The 19,668-nt window shown below is 28.2% G+C and overlaps 1 protein-coding gene across 1 annotated transcript; it reads left to right on the top strand.

Moving 5' to 3' along the window:
* Positions 1–25: 25 nt before the first annotated feature.
* Positions 26–4,232, top strand: LOC110263027 (uncharacterized). The gene is made up of 6 exons (XM_088488650.1): positions 26–109; positions 1,065–1,528; positions 1,617–1,743; positions 2,126–2,404; positions 3,381–3,488; positions 3,585–4,232. The coding sequence occupies exons 1-6, from the start codon at positions 26–28 to the stop codon at positions 4,230–4,232; spliced, it is 1,710 nt and encodes a 569-aa protein (XP_088344776.1).
* The last annotated feature ends 15,436 nt before the right edge of the window (positions 4,233–19,668 follow it).

Genomic DNA, 19,668 nt, shown 5'->3' with positions numbered 1-19,668 from the left:
GACCTCCAGGTTCCTAACGTAAATAATGAGGAGGACGATGACATTGAGAACTATGATGACGATAATGCTTACATTGATGATGATGGAAGTTCAGAATTCTCGGATTGAGGTTTTAGTTGTAAGTTTCCAACTGCCAAAAAATGACATGCAACTCTGTCCAATGACTAAAGTCCAATTGAACTGTGTGATACTGTGATGACTTTGGATTCAAGTCATTTTTGTTTTGTGATTTCTTTTTCTTAATCTGTATATGGAGTTTATCATCAGAATGGTTAATTAATTCGCAATTTGTTTATTTATTATAGGTTTTTTTCCCTTTTGAAATCAAATCTGATTTTGAAAATCGCATGTAGTTAAAATAGAACATAAATAATTATATTTCTAATAACTTTATTTTAATATATATTTTCGAAAACCAAATTCAGATTCTATGATCTCTACCATATCTAGCTATATACCATAAGTAATATTTTAATACAATAACATTCTTAATCTGATTAGAATAAATGATTACATTAAGAATCCTAGTAAAATAAAGAAATAATAGGTGGGGTGTGATGAATATGATTTATGGGTTTTGTTAGGAGCAGCAGATGTTATTATCAGGATCCTGTTGTGTATAATTGTGTCAGCTGGAGGGAAACCGGAGATGCACAATAAGACAATAGAAGGAGCAACCAGATAAATCAAAATAAGTATTAATTTCTTGAACAAATTGATCTGGTTGCTGCACTATGCATAATGTATTGGAAGCATGAAAGAGATAATGGGAAACCAGATTCTGCTGTCAAAATAGAATTGGTTGAAGTTAGTTATGAATTTCCAGATATAGTAATTTAGTTATGTTAGTTACTATGGCAGTTGATGAAGACTAATTGATATATATATATAGCCTCTGACTTAGGTAGAAGACTCGAGGCTTGTAATAATTTTCCAAATACTAAATCAAACTTCAGATTCATTTTTTATTGCTTTCTATTCTCTTCTTCCTCTGCTATTCATTTTTTAATTGCATTTTACTTTAATTAGTATGGATAATAACTTGCTTATTTTAATGTGTACAGGATATGGTTGGTAGAGACGGAGATCGCGGCCGTGGCCGTGGCCGTGGCCGTGGCCGTGGCCGAGGCCGAAAGGGGAGGCCTAGGCTTTCTACTGGTCAGCCCCTTGACTTGCATGCGGATCCATACTCTCTCGTTGGGTCATCATTTGACACGACTGCTCCAACCAATGGGAGACCGCCACCTATTGCTACTACTACCCCCTCCCGTCAGGAGCCTCAGATACAAATGATGCCTACTCCGGGTGTGCCAAGATCATGCACTCAACAAGCCAATGAACCTTTCAATACTGCCTCACATAGTGTGCAGAGTGATCCAGCTATTGTAGCTCCCAGTCGACCAGGATCTTGTGGGGAAAGACAAACCACATCTAATAGTACCCAAGATGCTCAGGGTCAAGGAGCATCCACTGCCACTGGTCACTCCAGCACAAGTGCTCCAAAGCTTAGATATGATGGTGCCAAATGGTTTGTTATTTGCTTTAAATTTTATGAATAACATGTCTCATTTTTACTAAGTAATATGTCATTATCATTTTTTTGGTTTTTGATGTAGTTGGCACCCACCTAAGCTTGGATTGAAGCGTATTTCTCAGGTTTTTAAAGAAAACTACAACAAGCCTTGGCTGAGTTTTGATGAGGCAGATGATGATATTCGGAAAATATGGTGGACTGAGTGGAGGGTAAATTTTATCTACCTTGTTTTACTGTGTTAATGAACTCTCTTCTGCTTCATTTGATTATTAAAGCCTAATATTGTTGAAGTTTACCCCTGCTGCCATCCATGTGCAAACCTTTGATTTGAATTTAAATCTTCACAAACATCAAACATGACACCCATTGGATTCTCGACAATAGTACTATTAAACTAATTTTATCTAAACCTCATTATTGTTTTTTGTTTTATCCTAATATTTTACATAATTTTGCTATTAGAGAGAATTCTGATATCTTTAGATTATTATTACTTGTTAAACTCAGCATTACTTGTTATTTATTTATCAACAAAATAAATTTGTATCTGTTCAGAGGCTAAATTTTATTCCAATGATTTTTTTAAAATAGAAATGCTTTGACATTATTGATACGGAAGAGGATGATATCTATCAAGCTTGGAGGTTTAGGGCTGCCAAGCGCTTGCGAGGTATGCTCCATGCCATTCGCAAAAAAGGTGCCCGTCCATATTGGATCCCACCAGAAGTTCTTGGTGAATTGATGAGACGTTGGAACACTGATGCCTATAGACAATTACAGGCAAGAAATACAACTGCCAGGAAATCGACTCGAGGTACTTCTCTTCACACTGCAGGAGGCACCACCTTTCCAGAAGCGAGGTTACGCTTAGTAAGTTGCTTATAGAATTTGTAATTTATATTTATATTATACAGAATTTGAATATAAATTGATAAAATAAATAATATGTATTTGCATGCACTATACATAGAAAGGACACAGTATATGGATCATCATCACACTTCATGCTGATATCATCAAGCTGCTATTTTCCAAATATACAAAGATGAGAGCTTTTTGTTTTGCTAGCAAGCACAGTGGGAAGTGGGAACTGCACATAACATATCTCCCATCCCACACATGAAAACAAAGCAATCATCAATTATTTCTTTGGAAGAGGGAGTTTAACTGATTTCCTTGGCCCATTTGCTGGACCCCACATTATTTATTTATTTATATAATTAATCAATTATTAAATCTTGCAGGAGAAAGAAACAAGTACATTAAACATTTAACAATGAACTACTACTTTGCTTATAACTTTTCCAACCATTAATCTTGGTTTTCTTCTGATTTAGTAAGTCAGCACCGAGCAATAATATTTATTCCATTAAAGTAGACATCATTATTTTGTCTCTGATGACTAAGCCAAGGTTTTCTAACTCCAATTATGATCATGCTTCATAGTTAATTATTATGCTTATGCATGTAAGAGTGTTACTTAATTACTGTATGCAGTCTTCTAAGTAAGTCATTATCTATTTATCTTGTGCTTCATGAATTGCAAGACATGATGTTGGGGGCCATTGAAGGGTACCTAAGTACCTTTTTTTTTATTATGGCATAATGACCAATTTGGATTATTACTGAAGTAGACATATGCTCTATAAGTTGGTACCAAAAGAGAGTGAAATCTGGTTGTGCTTTGGTAAGCCTTAATCAATAGAGAGTGAAATCTGTTCTTAATAATGATCTTGATCTAGTTTCTTCTTGAATTGATGCAAACTGCTGAGTTTTATTTTCTGCTTAATCAATTGCTTAGTACAATACATCCCATATTACATGATAATTTGGTTACATTATGTAGAATCATTCACTTGGAAGACAATCACGTATGGATGAGTTTTTTGAGCACACTCATACTCGCAAAGAGGATAGGACTCAATGGGTTGATGAACACTCCCGAAAGACAAAGGTAACTTACCTTTATTAATTGTAACTATTTTGTTATCTAATTATTATACATTATTAATACTTATAGTAGTTTATCAATAATTTCTCCTCATTGTAGGATATATTTCAAGAGCGTATGTTTCAGGCTGACCAAGAGCGGCAGGCTGCTATAGAGGCTGGTGTAATTGATCCACCGCCTGTCTCTGAGGAAAGCATATGGATTGAGACAGTGGGTGGAAAACAAAGAGGTAGGGTATATGGCATGGGTGAGGTAAGGGACTCTTCCATGGTGCGGCCTCGAGTTGATGGGCCAACCACGACCACCAGCGCTGATGTTTTGGATCTTAGAGAACGAATCATAATACTCAATAGGGAAGTTGAACAACATGCCGCTAAATATAGAGAGCTTGAAGACCGCTACCAAAGGGAGAAAAGAGAGTGGCAACAGACTGTTGAATCCTTGCGTGAGGATCTCAACACCAGTAACTCACAGATGGATCAATTTAGTCATCAGTTGAGCAGTTTGACTGAGTATGTGAGAGCCATGGGTCCTAGTAGTTCTGGATCACGTGTTCCCCCACCTCCTCCTTTTACTTTCCCAAGCTCTCAGAAAAGCACAGCCCCAGCCCCAGTCCCAACCCCAACCCCAGGTAGAAAACTTCCACCTATTCTGCAGCGACCAGGACAACCACAGAGTTCTCAAAGGGAGGATGATTCTGACGACGATTTTGATGACTTAGATGATTATTTAGACGAGTATGAGTAGGTTATTTAATTACTTTACTTTGAATATTTTGTATTATTAGTAGATTGCAATTTAAACGAATATAAGTCTAAGTTTAGTTATTTATCTTGTCTTGAGTCTTTATGTTAGAGGGTTATTTATTATTTTGATAAGTTTGTAAACTCATTATCTAATATTTAGTATAAATTTTATTTTTATATTTAAAAGTTTATTTGTCTTGTTATCTAATATTCTGTTTAAATTTTATTTTATATTTAAAAGTTTATTTATATTAACGGTTTACTATTTTTCAAATAGAAAAAAAAATTAAAACATATAACTATTAAAATCGACGGCAATGTTGTCGATTTTATTCAAGCTTATATCAACGGCTTTAGCGTCGATTTTATTAAACATATTATAGACAACAATGATGTTGATTTTATTAAGTTAAATATCGACGGCAACAGTGTCGATTTTATTAAACATATTATAGACAGTAATGTTGTTGATTTTATTAAGTTAAATATCGACAAAAAGGCTGTCGATTTTATTAAATCAATTATCGACAGAAAGGACGTCGATTTTAAATAATAATATCGACGGCAATGTTGTCGATTTTATTAAGAATGTAAAATTCTCACACCCATATTACAGACGGAATGGACGTCGATTTTATTAGATTATTATCGACGGCTATGAAAGCCGTCGATTTTATTAGCATTTTGAAAAATCGACAGGCTTTATAGCGACCAACTGCGCCGTTTATTTTGCCGTCGAATTTCAATATTATCAACGGCTAAGCCGTCGATTTGGCCGTCGATTTTAACGACGTTTCTTGTAGTGTTAGCAGGAGAATCTGATTATTATAGATTAACTGCTTTATTAGATAATGAAAAACAGGTTGTTCTAAAAACAGAATTAAATCTCAAATCAAATGAAAATTTTAATAAACAAAATCTTTTAAAAGAAGTTTTTAATAGAAAAAATATAATATACTATGGAAAAATTCAACTAGAAGCCCCTATAAAGATAAAATCCGCCAATGGAGAACTTGAAATAGCTTTGATAAATGATGAAGAATTGAGTAAACAGATCGAGAAAATTAAGGATCAACAAAAAAGATCTAAAATTGGATGGATTCATATTAGTACTATACAAGTCTTAATCAAATCTACATATATGAAAGGAATTAATTCACCAATAAGCTTAGCAATCTGTGACAAAAGAATTACTGATGACCCAATAGATCAAATAATTGAAATTGTTCATGGAAACCTGGAAAACGTAAATGTTAAATTTAATGCCCATCTTGGATATGCTATACCTTTATCAACTGAAAATCTTGGAAGATCTATAAGTCTGGCTTATAAATTCCACAGAAAGAATCTAATGGAACAAGACGATGAACCATTTTCAATTACATATGCAATAAATTATGCTTTAACAAATAGCCATCATAGTATAATATTTAAAAACAGAGAAAGAATTTATGTCGATGAATTATTTCAGAAAATTGTAAAAACAGAAATACCAAAATATAAGGCTATTGAAAACCTAGTTCTATTATTAAAAGAACCATCAGGAAAATTAATTTTATCGAATTTTCAAATAAGAGAATCTAAAATTAATAGCCCTTTAAGTTTATCTAAGTTAAAAACTAAAGAAGAAAATTCTGAAATAAAAGAATTAACAAAAAAGGTCGAAAAATTAAATGAAACCCTAAACACTAAATTATGACAATAAATAAAGAAAAAATATATGTAACTTATCAAGACAAGAAACAAGAGCTCTTTGAAAGAGAAAATCGGTTGAATTATTTACAGTTTTCTGAAATAAATCAAAGAGCATTTGAAGCTCTAAAAATAATCTATGACAAGTTAAAAAGAGAAGTTGAAGAGCTAGAAAAATTAATAGAATCTCTAGAAAATAGTGATGAATCGATGATAGAATTTGCAGAAATTCTAAGGTAAATAATGAAGCATACAAAGATTGAAAGACCAGAAAATAAAATAAAAAGAAAAAGGACGAAAAAATTAAAAAGTAAAATAAAGGAGTATAAAAGGGAATTAAATAATCTTCAGATCGAAATTAATGACCTTATAATAAAAAGGGTAGAAATAAGAATAAATATAAACAAGTTGGAGTTAAACTTAAAAAATTTATAAATGCCTGGAAAACCATATTATGACTTAAAAGAATTAAAGCTGTTAAAAGAAAAAATGGAGAATGAAGTTGAAAAATTAAAAAGATATTTAGAAACAACAGAAAGTGTAGAAATAAAAGAAGTTTTTGAGGATTTGAAAAATTATATTAAAGAAAAAGACAAACAGATAAAAGATTTTATATACAATAATCCATGCAAAAAAGAATATTACAAACTAAAACAAGATTGAAAAACTATAAAAATGAAATCAGAATTATAAATACTAGTAATAGTAGAAATGGTCAATACTGTTGTTTATGAATTTGCAAATTATTTAAACAAAATATCACCAATCGAATCTATACAAATTATAAACTTATTCGGAGTAAAATTAAACAACAGTATCACCAATCGGATCTATACAAATCATAAACTTATTCGGAGTAAAATTGGTATCAGAGCCAAGTTAACGATTAAGGGTAACACTTTTTCTTTAAGCAACACTTTTAGTGATACGCTTTTAAATTAATAAACAACCAAATAAAAACAAAAATCTATAAATCTGTACCAAAACACATCTGTACACTAAATGGACCCAAGAATTAATTAGAAAAATCATCATACTTATTATTTATTATTAGATTATTATAGAAAGATCATCATTTGTTGTGATGCTGTAGGCAGCAATGTCTGAGAAGTTTGTGAGTACGATGAAGGCTTCTATCACACGCAAGTGAAGTAAACGAGAATGAATAAAATTTTAATTTTAATTATTTTCCTGTTGAAATCTTTCTGCTCGACTTTATCTACTTATGGGTTTTAAAATAATAATTATTACATGATAAACCAAAACGTGGGGAAAATGATAAGGTGTCTTGAAGGCATTTAGAAAAGCCTACAGAAGCCATCTTGAAGAAAATAGTGGTTGCACTTGGGATGGAAAATATAGAGAAGAATGCAGCTAAGAATAATAAATACTAATATAAAATAGTTATAGGCTTATAGCATTTGAGTTCTTTAAATTTGTATTATGATTTATTAGCTTTTAAAAGAAATTTGTGTAAATATTCTAAATTTAATGAAATATTTTATTTTATAGGTTGTTGTCTCTCATGTAAAAACATTGAATATAATATAATTATAATTAATTTCAAGATTTTAACGTAATAAAAATGAGAACTAAAAATGAACATCATTAAAATTTTAGTATTATTTTAGCAATAATAAAAATAACAACTAACAATAAATATAATTTTAATTTCAGTATTATAAAATTTTAGTGGCCACACAAAATTGATGAAAAATAATTGCTAAAATTTATAGATTTTTTGCGATCACTAAAAGTCTTTATCGATAATTTTTATAATTGATGCTAAAATTTTTAGTAACAAAACATAATAAAATAACTAATATCTAATTATCAACAAATATGTTAGTGACTATTTTTATTATTATTTAAGATCAAATAAATGGTTACTAAAATTAATTTTTCTTGCAGTAATTAGTTGATGTAGATAGCTTTTAGTTATAGTCTTAAAATTAGTTTATAATTTCATATGACTTAATTAGTGTCTACTAATTTTGATATGGGCAATGCTACGTAACCAAAATATTATAGATAATAAATAAATGTATATGATTAATAGTATTTGCATTGATAAGAGAGTGTGAATCACTCTCTTAATTTAATTGATGTAATTAATTTCTTTCTATCATTAATTATCTTTCCTTATTTAATTATACAAAAAGTTAATTCCAAATTTAATGTGAATCAAATTGCAAAAATTTCTCCTTCATTATTATTACATGTATTTATAATTGTATAATTTTTTTCTTCCAAATAAAAATTTCAAATTCTTATATTTTTAATTAAAAAAAAAACTCAAATCACCTCAATACATTTTATAAAAAATAAAATATTTTAAATTTGATCAATTTTTATTTATTGAAAATTAAAAATATCTAAAATTATTGGTTCATGACCTGCAAAATAAAATAATAAATAATAATAAATTAGCACCAATTTATTGATTATGGATATTATATATATAAAATTATAAATATTATACGTATAAAAATATGAATGTTAAATTAGAGAATTTAACAACTTCTGGTATACAACTCATATTTTACATATAGGTTATTATAAAATTAAAAAATAAAATTTAAAAAATAATTATTAATTCGTCGTATTAAAATCAATAAATAAGTATACATATGAATAGTAAACAAAAAATATTAAAATTATGATCCTTTGGTGTACATGTAAGATAATTTGAAATATATAACAAGACACATAGTTTAAAATTTGGTAATATTAATTGTAAAAATTTGTTAATTATAAATATTATATGTATGAAATTATGAATGTTATGAGTATGAAATTATGGATGTTATTAATATAAAATTTTGGATGTTATGTGTATCTTACTTAATTATGGATGTTATGTGTATGAACTTGTGGATGTTATGAATAAATTTGCCAATTGAATAAATTAATTTAGGTATTTGACATTTTTTTTCAAATCTAATTATAGTAAAATTTAGAAATATATGTGAATTAAAATAAATCATTTTCACTTTAAAAAACATGAAATAAATTTTTAAATTATCAAAGACGGTGATTTAAAAATTATACGTTGATTTAAATGTATAATGACTTCAAAAATAAAATATTAAAATATTTTGAATCATGATTTATTAGTATATATGTAAAATAATTTGAACTACATAATAAAATATAATTATTATTAATTTTTATTATATTTTTATATATAAAAATCAAATTATAAAAAGGAATATTAAGTATTGATTACAATAGTGCCTAATAAAAAGGGATATGATTTTCTAATTAATATCATTAATTAGCAGATTTGATAAGAATGGTGATAAGTAGAATAAACGGTGATAAGTAAAATGATAAGAGAGTGAAGTAAAAAATAAAATTGTTATTAAATGATATAAATAAAGTAAAATATGAAAAATTTTGGCTGATTATGGCTGAAAAATTTTGGTTACCAAACTTTTTCCTTTTGATATATAATAATTAAGTTCATGTGTCAACATTAATGAATACCCCGACAATACCACATAGGGACATTTAATTATTGTCCACAAAGCATTATTGTGAAGTGAAAGTTTTGTATGGATTAATAATATAATAGACTAACAAAAGTCAATAAGTTAGTTATTTTAAAAAATTAAAGATTAAATTAATTAATTCGAACATCAGTAAATTACTAAATTATTTTAATTTCTTCGGATAATGTAAGAGAATTAACTTTTTTTAAATTGACATTAACTAATTTTTTTAAAACATAGATAAAAACTTAAATAAACTGATTGTGAATTTAAATTTACGCAAATTACTTAAACAAAAAAACGTTGCGTGTATGTTTTAATCAACATTTTTATATAAATCGAAGCATTCATACTCGATTTAGTATCGTTGGTAGTAAATTGAAGCATCTATATTCGATTTAGTAGAGAGACATGCAAATTAAATCACTCTCATTTAATTTATACATGCATGATTAAAATTCCTAGTAAGTCGAACGAGTTTAATTCGATTTTTCACGCACATAATGTAACGAATAAATCGACACATATATGGCAAGTCGATTTACTATGTATTTAGCAAGATATATAAATGGATGTAAGTTAATTTGATTTACTATGGTGTAAATGTATATAAATAGCTGTTGAATGTGAATTCTTCGTCATAGTGACATGTAATGACTAGTGATGAGAGTTTTATAGTTTTGGTGCACTATAGAGAACCGATTAAGAAAAAAAATGCATTCTAGAATTAAGTTTACTAATAAGGATCCGCTTAATGTCTTTTTCAAATCTTTAACGAGTTTCACCGAGTTTCAGAATACTATAATCCGAAAATTGGGGCTGTAAGACGTGAAACAGGTGAAAAAGTTATTCAACAGAATTTTGATTTTCGTGTTGCGAAATGATGTGAAGTACGATTCGTTCGTCATAGGTAGCGACGAAGATTTGCAAGTTCTAACCTCGTTAAACTTATAATAATAAAAAATCATGAACTCTAATCAAACATGTTAAATCTATTGGTCAACATACTTAGTTACCCCTTATCCAACATGCATTTGTGATTTGAATACTCTAACACACTACTATCCTTATATCAATACTTTTACCACTATTCGAGATTTAAATACTCTAACAATTATAATATTCAAGTTCTAAACGATTTAATATCACTAAGCAGCTTCTAGCTAACACACTATTACCCCTAAATTAATACTCTAACTACTACTAAAGTTTAGACATTCTAATTATTCTAATAATCAAGTTCTAAACGATTTAATATCATCACTAACAATTATTTATTTCTTACAAAAAATAAAAAAAAATTTTATTTACTAATCTCTTCATGCACGCTATCAGCGATATGTGCAATTCCATCCGATCGTAGATTCGATTTGGGTCGTCTTCCATTTCGATAGCCTGCGTTATTTTTTCTGGATTTTTGGATTTAGTGGGGTATGATTTGGTGAAATGTAATTTGAATGAAGGTTATTTCGATTTACATTGAAACACCAAGCTATATAAATTGAATCAAGGCTTTTCGATTTATTTGGATGTAATTTGAATTCAGTCAATTTGAATTACTATGGCTACAAACTTTGGCCTAATTTGAACTACCTTAATTCGTATTACTATGGCTGACATGAAACTGTGTGCATTGCTTAATAAATCTATTAGTTCTAATTTGATTTAGTGGGAGCATGTGGCTAAAAGCCATCGCTAATTAAGCTTGAAACAGCGTCATCATTATCTGATCTTAAATCTTAAAGCCCTGAAACCATCCTCGTCTTCCTCCTTAAATTAATCTCATATTTGATTCAATACAGAAACGTCCCTAAAGTAAGAGACCTTAGGCTTAGTCTTTAGAAATTAAAATCCATCAGTAACGTGGTTCTGGTCAACAGGTCAAGCTATTCTCTTTTTGATCCATGTCGTACAATAAATACATTTTGGCTTTTTTATTAGATGCATGTACGTATTGTATGGTATAAATTTCAAAACTGAAGCCCATATCAACCAACTCTCACATGCTGGTAGATAGGGACGTACGCTTAGTCTAGTGTATGTATGATTATTTGTTACACTTGTGGGTATGTAGGGTTTAGAATTCGAATTTCACGTGATAGTAATGCAAAATTCCACTAGCTCAACTTGATATTTTCAAGATGTAAAAGAATCATTTAAAAAAAAAAATTGATCGAGTAAAAAACAGAGAGTGAAGATTTAATCATTTTTTTGATTTTATAACTTATAATGTGTGAATTCAATTATCTTAATTTAACCACGAATAAACATTTATTTTTATACAAAAATACTATTTATATATTAAAATTAACTATTAAAATCAGTTACTAATGTATTTGTATATAAATATATATAATTTAATTTATTTTTAATGTGTATGGTATTCCAATATATATTTTATACTGTAATTAATTTTAATAGCTAATTTTAGTATACACGTAACATAGTCAATTTTTATATTTTGTTTTTGGTTTTTTTACTAATATGGTCCAGTTAACTTTAAAAATGATCTATTTTTGTTTTTGGTTAATTTGTTTAGTTAAATACTGACCTACGGAGTTAAATATCACAATAGCATTTAACAGAATTAACTAATATCATAAATTTAAATACACTATTTTAAAATTTTATAGAAATAAAACCAAAAAAAATGTCTTTTATATAACGACTTAAAAAATATATTTTTATGAGTATCTAAAACTTATTTAAGACGATATTTTATAATACAATTATAAAAAAATGTTCAACTACTAAGAAATAAGCAAGAAGCTAGCTAGAATGGTGTGACAACTAAAAAATAAGTTTTTTTCCTTATATTTTTTTCCTTGTCATTTTCTTAAATCCAGCCTCTAAAGATGCACGGCGTTGTCATTTTCCAATTTAAATCCCAACATTGCCCCATCTTTCAATTTGCACCTCTCTAATTTGTCTTTCTCTACCCACCATTTTCTCTACTTAGTTGTTTAGGTGACACCGTTTTCTGTAGATTGTTTGTATAGGTCCTTTATAACTCAATTTATTTAAATGTTTTTTTGAGTTAGTTTGATTACTATATTTTTTTTAGGATACATGAGTTTCATATTATCATTGAATCAAATTTTGTATATTATTTTATAAACAGTCAGTAACGTTTTGAAAGTAATAATGTATATTTTTTGTTTTTTCACAATGATAGTCTAGAAATATTTAATATATATATAACACTGCACAACTAACTTTTTGCTAGGATTTTATTGCTAAATTGATGTGGCATGGTCCTTAATAATAAACTTTGAATGAAAAAAGAATAAATTCGACTACCTAACATTCAACTTCCAATATATAATTTTTTAACAGAGAATAAGAGATTATATATCCCCCCCCCCCCCCCCCCTCTTTTTCCCCCTGAATTTGCTTCATTTCCCTCCTATCAGGAGTAAACACAATGACAATCTGTATTTCCTAATTGGCCGTCACTTAAATGAAGACGTCCATTATATTTTCTGTTGAAGTCACCTCTTTTAATTGAAATAAGTGTCTCAAATTATGATTGGCTTTTTAATTTGATCTGGTTTTAATTATATTGAACCGTATTGAATCAAACCATAAATTCAAATTATATGGTTCAAATTTAAAAATATCAATATATCTTTAAAGTTAATATTTTTATTAACAGATTTACTTAATTTTTTTTACTTTAATAATAAAAATAAAAAATTAAAAAATAATTTATAATTTATATATCTAAATATAAATAAATTATGATAAAATGAATCATACTAAAAATAAATATTAATTAATTAAATAATTAATTTAAATCTAAAACGTTAGACAATTATTTATATTTATAATTAAATTAAATATTTACTAACTGTTAACAATTATAATTTTATTAGTTATTTAAATATTTTTGTTCTCATAAAAATTAGAAGTCTAATTTAAAGTTTAGAATGATATTTTGATTGTAATTAAGTGTTAAGGATAATTTTATTTAAAATAAAATATTATTTTATTTAAAGTGCACTATTATAATTATAATTAATTATTGTGCATTAGAGCATCTTTAATACTAATGCTAATTCTAATTTTAATTTTATTTTGAATCCTACAAGAATATTTGTGAGACCATCTATTATAAATAGTGATTTAAAATTCAAAGTGAAGTTTATTCTTTCAATACTTAGTCTTAGTTCATTTCAAATTTTATATTATTTTATCAACATAATTATACGAATGACAAAATTTTATTAGTTCTCTATTAAAGTGATACCGTATCTCTAATTAATATGAATTAGAGTATGATTTGATTTGAAATTTTTGTATTTAATTTTGGTATCAATATAATAGTGTAGATAAATGTATTTACTCAAAGTTTACTAAAGATTATGGAGTAATTATTTGTCTATATGTTAATGATATGTTAACCATCGGAACAAATTTAGAAGAAATTCGTGTAACGAAGGAGTATCTAACTTCTAAAATCAAGATGAAGGATTTGAATGAAGTTGATATAATATTAAGCATAAAAGTGCATAGAATGAAGTTGGCTTTACTTTAAATCAATCTCGTTACATCAAAAATGTATTGAAAAAATTTGATCATCTCACAGTTAAAGAATCCAATACACCCTATGATCCTAATTTTAAATTAGAAAGAAACATGAAAGACCTATAGTACAATTAGAATATGATAGTGCTATAGAAAGTTTAATGTATGCAATACATTGTACCAGACCTAATATATTATTTGCTGTGTGCAAATTATCAAGGTTTATAGAAAAACCTAGCAATCAACATTTGAAAGCTATAACAAGAGTTCTTAGTTATCTCAAAAAAATCATAAACTTGGGATTACATTATAGTGATTATCCCACAATTTTAGAAGGTTATTCCGATATAAATTGGATTACAAATCTTAGTGATAACAAATCCACTTAGGATGAATTTTCACCCTAGGTGGTGGAAGTTGGGTCTCAAAGAAATAAACATGTATTACACATTATATTCTACTATAGAGGTTGAGTTTGTAGTTTTATCAGCTGCAGGTAAAGAAGCAGAATAGTTAAAAAATTTGTTATATGATATAAAGTTGTAGCCACAGCTAGGGGTGTTTGCGGTGTGGTTTGGTTTGGTTTTTGAGAGAAAAGTCATCCGATCCAATCATTCAATTAAACTGCGGTTCGGTTTGGTTCGATTTTTTTATTGAGGCCATCCAAACCAAATCAAACCAATTAAAATCGGTTTGGTTTGATTCGGTTTGTTCAGTTTTTTCAATCAATTCAAAAAATATACTATCATACTATTTCACAAAGTCATAACATTGAAATCGACAAGCACAAATACACAATAGCTAACAAAGTCTTGATCCAACAAAATACATTAAACTTACTATAAATAAATAGCAGAAACAATAAATTAAATTAAAAGAACAAATACATTATTGAATAATGATTTTTCACTCTAAAGAATGCACATTGATATAAATGTCTCTTCTGAAACACTCCATGATTTAAATTTTGAAATACATAGCATATTCTTCTCTAATTCATCTTAAATGAGAAAATTTGAAATAGGAAAAAAAAGGCATCAACAACTATCATATCCAGTGCATCTGCGTTTGTCTCCTATATAGTATGATGTCAGAAGTTTACAAGCAACATAAATTACTTAATAAAACAAAGTGCAGTGGTCAAAGAAAATAGTCATTTTGTTTTTGTTGATTGTGTTAATTAAGTAGACCCGCGAGAGATAAAAGAGAAGAACAAAAGAATAGTCACTGCATTTTATGTGGCAGTGAATAAAATTTCGGTATTATAAACCACAGTGGTATGATGAGATCACATACTCTAGTCATCAAGTAAGAATATTGCAATGACATCGTACAACAAACAATGAAGGAGCTTTACAGCAGATGGTTGCTGCTGTTAACATTGTAAGGGACTTTAAAATGGCAACTGATGTACATAAATAGTTACAAAGATCTAATATGACATGAAATCACAAAGAAATCAATCCCAAATGGATTACAATAAGCCATGACGTAAGGAACACAATAGATAAAAAACAATAAATAGCAGAAACACAACAAATAAATTAAAAACAGAACGATACCAACAACCAGCAACAATACCAACAATAAAGTAATTGAACAAAAGTAATTCAACAATATCCAGTTTCTCATGACATATACTAAATCATTAGATCAATGACGAAGGTAATCTAATACTTCAAAACTGCTTCTATTTTTTCATTATTCAAATATCTTACTATACTGATTTCAATCTCTTCCTATCAAGATTCAGAACCTCCAACACTTGATAAATCATACTAAATCACTTCAAAAGTAATTTTTTATTTCATATTATTTTTCCAAAAAATCAAATAATAATAATAAACCAGAAGCAGTTTCAAATAAAGTTTTCAGATATTTTCAGCTAATTGTATCATTGAACAAGTATGTCTATCTGATTGAAGAAATGGAACACATACCCTTCGACATCAAACAACACTAAGCTACTTCAGAGTATGATAAAACCTATTTGACCAAGGTAGGTTTTCAAGATAACACATCTTCCGGTAGTCACATAATTCTTGGACAGAGCATCTCCTAAACAAATACATTGAACAGTGAACCACAGAACCAATTTTCCTAAACAAATACATTGAACAATCAGAAGCAATTTTCCTAATCAAATACAGTGAACAGTGAACCACATAACCAACAATCAGAAGCAATTTCCCTAAACAATGAATAACAAATAAACCAATGAACAGTAAACCAGCAATCAGAAGCAATTTCAATAAACAATGAACAATAAATAACACAATGAACAACAATCAAAAGCTGTTGAACAGAATAAAACAATGAATCAATAATTATTAAATAAAAATTAGTCAACGGGCTCCATATCTGACTTGAATCAGTGGCTGAGTGGCTCGGTGCTGTGCTATGTTGTGGGTGGCCAGAAACGCTGCTGGGAAGAAGGTTTCGGTGTGCTGTGTTGTGTTGTGCTGTGTTGGGTGGCTCGGAGGGAACTGGTAGAAGGCTTCGGCGCTGCTGGGAAGAACACTGCTGGGTTCGTGCTCGCTGTCGCTGGGAAGAGCGCTGCTGGGTCCGTGCTCGCTGGGAAGAAGGCTTCGGCGGCGCTGCCAGGTGCTGGAAGGAAGGGCTTCAAGCTCGAGACTCCAGTGGAGAGAGCAAGAGTGCGAGATTGAGAGAAGAGAGCAGCTAGACGCCTAGATCTAGGTTTACATTTGGGAGTGTGGACTGTGGAGGGGGGTTAGGTCGCGAGTGAGTCAAGAGAGGAGAGTCACATTAGGGTGGGGGGTGTTTGTTTTTTAGGATTTTTAATATACCGGTTCGATTCGGTTCGGTTGGGGTTTTCATTGTCAGAATCGAAAACCGAACTAAACCGCAATAAGAACAGCAAAATGTATGTTTTTGGTTTTTTCGATTTTCAGTTTGTTCGGTTTTCAGTTTTTTCGGTTCGGTTGATCGGTTTAGATCGGTCCAGATCGATTTTGAACACCCCTAGCCACAGCAGATGATAGTCATTTCAATCTTCTGTGATAGTGAATCAACCATGTCTCAAATATATAATAAGGTTTATAATAAAAAGTCTAGACATATAAGTCTGAGACATGAGTTTGTGAGACAACCAATAGATGATGATTTAATTACTATCACTTATGTAAGATCTCAAGAAAATTTAGCAGACTCTTTGACTAAAGATTTGTCAACGGATAAAATAAAAAAGACTACTGCAAAAATGGGATTAAAACCTATTATTGTTAAATGATGAAAATCCAACCTTATTTTAGTAGACCACTCATTTTAAGGTTTAATGGGTAATAACAAATTATTTAATAATTGGAGCACTAATGTATATGATTGAGTGCTATTTACAATAAATTAGGAGGGTGAGTTAAAACTCTTAATAGAATAATAATATTATTTATCAAAAGATTCTAACTATATGAATATAGGAGTGGTGCCGCTCTAATCGAAAATTTTAGAGGTTTTATTCTCGTAAATATTCATGAAATCAGGATGAGTATACGGTTATATAAGTGCTTAAAATTATAGACTCTTGAGCTTGGAGGGTATAAGTAATGTGTGTGCTTTTTGGTACTAGCATATGGAGTATAATTTTAATTGATTAGACACTTATTTACTTCGTTAGAACTTTAAAATTTACACTAAAAGAATATTTAATCTTAATGACACATTCTTTATGCATATACTTGTATGATATTTAAAATTTTGTGAATAGTGTGAGATTAAAAGGTATTTACAGATTTAATTAATGAATATTATTAATATTAATAAACGGTTACCAACTGTTCATATATTGTTAATTATAATAATGATACATAATACCATTTGGTTAAAGGGACGCATTCTTTTAAGAATGGCGTATGTTTGAAACATGTACCTATTGACAATAGAAGAGTTATAACAATTTATGTAAGTGACAAATTATAATTGTTATGTGTAATAAATATAAATAAAACTTTTGTCTACTTTTTATACATACTAATTAAATGTGTATTTTAACTATTGAAATATTTTTTTATTAAAAAGAGTTAAGAATTTTTTATTATTACTAATTAAAAAATTCATAAATTTTATATATTATATTCTAAGAGAATGTCATCAATCCTATAATAACTAAATGTAGAAACAAATATATCTCTAAACAAAACAATTTAATTATACTTTAAAATTAAAACACAATTAAAATTTTGTTATTTTTTAATCATAATTACCCAACACTTCTTATCTAAGAATGTGTCTCAGCAAAGACGGATAAGTTTACTTTAATTCTTTTGGACTATAATATTTTGGCTTAATTTGGTAAATACTTAGGTGTTTTTAGGGGTGATCATGGATATTGGATACTCGATTATCCGTCTGAACTCGAATTGAACCAATTAAACTGATCCTGAAACTAACGGGTAATTAGGTTTAATTCGAACTAAATCAATGACTCTGTCTAGTAATTGATTCGGGTAACGATTTTGGCAATGCAGAACTCATCATACCAATCTGAAGATCCGACTATCTATTAATTAAATAAAAAAATAAAAAATTAAAAATTAAAATATACATATCTTTTAATATGTTTGAATTTTAATATATTTAGTTTTTAATGTGTTTGGTATTTAATATGTTTGAATTATTTTTATTGATTTTACATGTTTATTGCATTTATAGAATTTTTAAAATAAAAATTTTATTTTTTACTTTTTTTTATAAATTTCTGTTTTATTGGTATCCAATTATCTGAACCAAATTAATCCGTTTTTAATCGATTTGGTTTGGTTCAGATACATAAAAAAACGTAAATCCAAATTAAACTGAAACAATTACAATTTAATTAGTTCAGTTTTAATTTTACTCTAAAACCGAACCAACTCAACCCGTGATCATCCTTCTTGTGAGCCATGAAAGGATTAATAAAGCTTCATTCCTTGAATGAGCTGTTTAGCATTTAGAAGGAGAAGCTTCTCAATAGAATAGAGCTGGCCACATTTGTCTTGTTCAAGACAAAAAAAAAAAAAAAAAAAACTCGAGATTTTACCTAAAATTAAAATTTTAATTTAAATATATAAAATATAAAATTATAATAAAATTTAAATTGTATGTAAAATTATAAAATTTAGTGAAAATTTTACAAGGTCAATGATCTCATTTAAAATTATAATATATATATATAAAAATTAAAATTTAAATCGATATTTTAATTATTATAATGTTAGTTATATATTTCTTTTATTTCAATTACAGAATGCATGTCACTTTTGTTTCTCAAAGAGTTTATTGATAGTTTAGTTTGCTAATTTATTTCAAAATAATATTAGAGAGCTAAATTTTTTTAGCTATTTTAACAAAGTTTTTTATTTTAAAGTATAAATTTTTTATTTTAAATTTTAAATTTTAATTTTAATTTTAGATATTCAAAAAATAAGAATTTTAAAATTAAAAAATAAAAATTAATTAATATTAACAAATTAAAACTAATTTCTTATATTTTTTATTTTAAGTGAAAAGCCGCCTTATTAATGGTGGATATTAATATTATTATTCCTTGGAACACTATGATTTTTTTAAAACAAAAAACTCAACACAATAAGGTAAAACAGTTAGAAAGTACAAATTGAAGTTACTAGATAACAAACTAGAAAATTAAACTGTAGTCATCTTCGACATTGTCATCAACAATTAGAAGGATCAAAAGCAACCTATTTTTTGTAACTCCTAATCGACTTG

The sequence above is a fragment of the Arachis ipaensis genome, chromosome B5 (genome assembly GCF_059453495.1).
Source record: "Arachis ipaensis isolate K30076 ecotype BB chromosome B5, ASM5945349v1, whole genome shotgun sequence".
NCBI classification, from domain to species: domain Eukaryota; kingdom Viridiplantae; phylum Streptophyta; class Magnoliopsida; order Fabales; family Fabaceae; genus Arachis; species Arachis ipaensis.
This window is presented reverse-complemented; position numbering and strand designations above follow the sequence as displayed.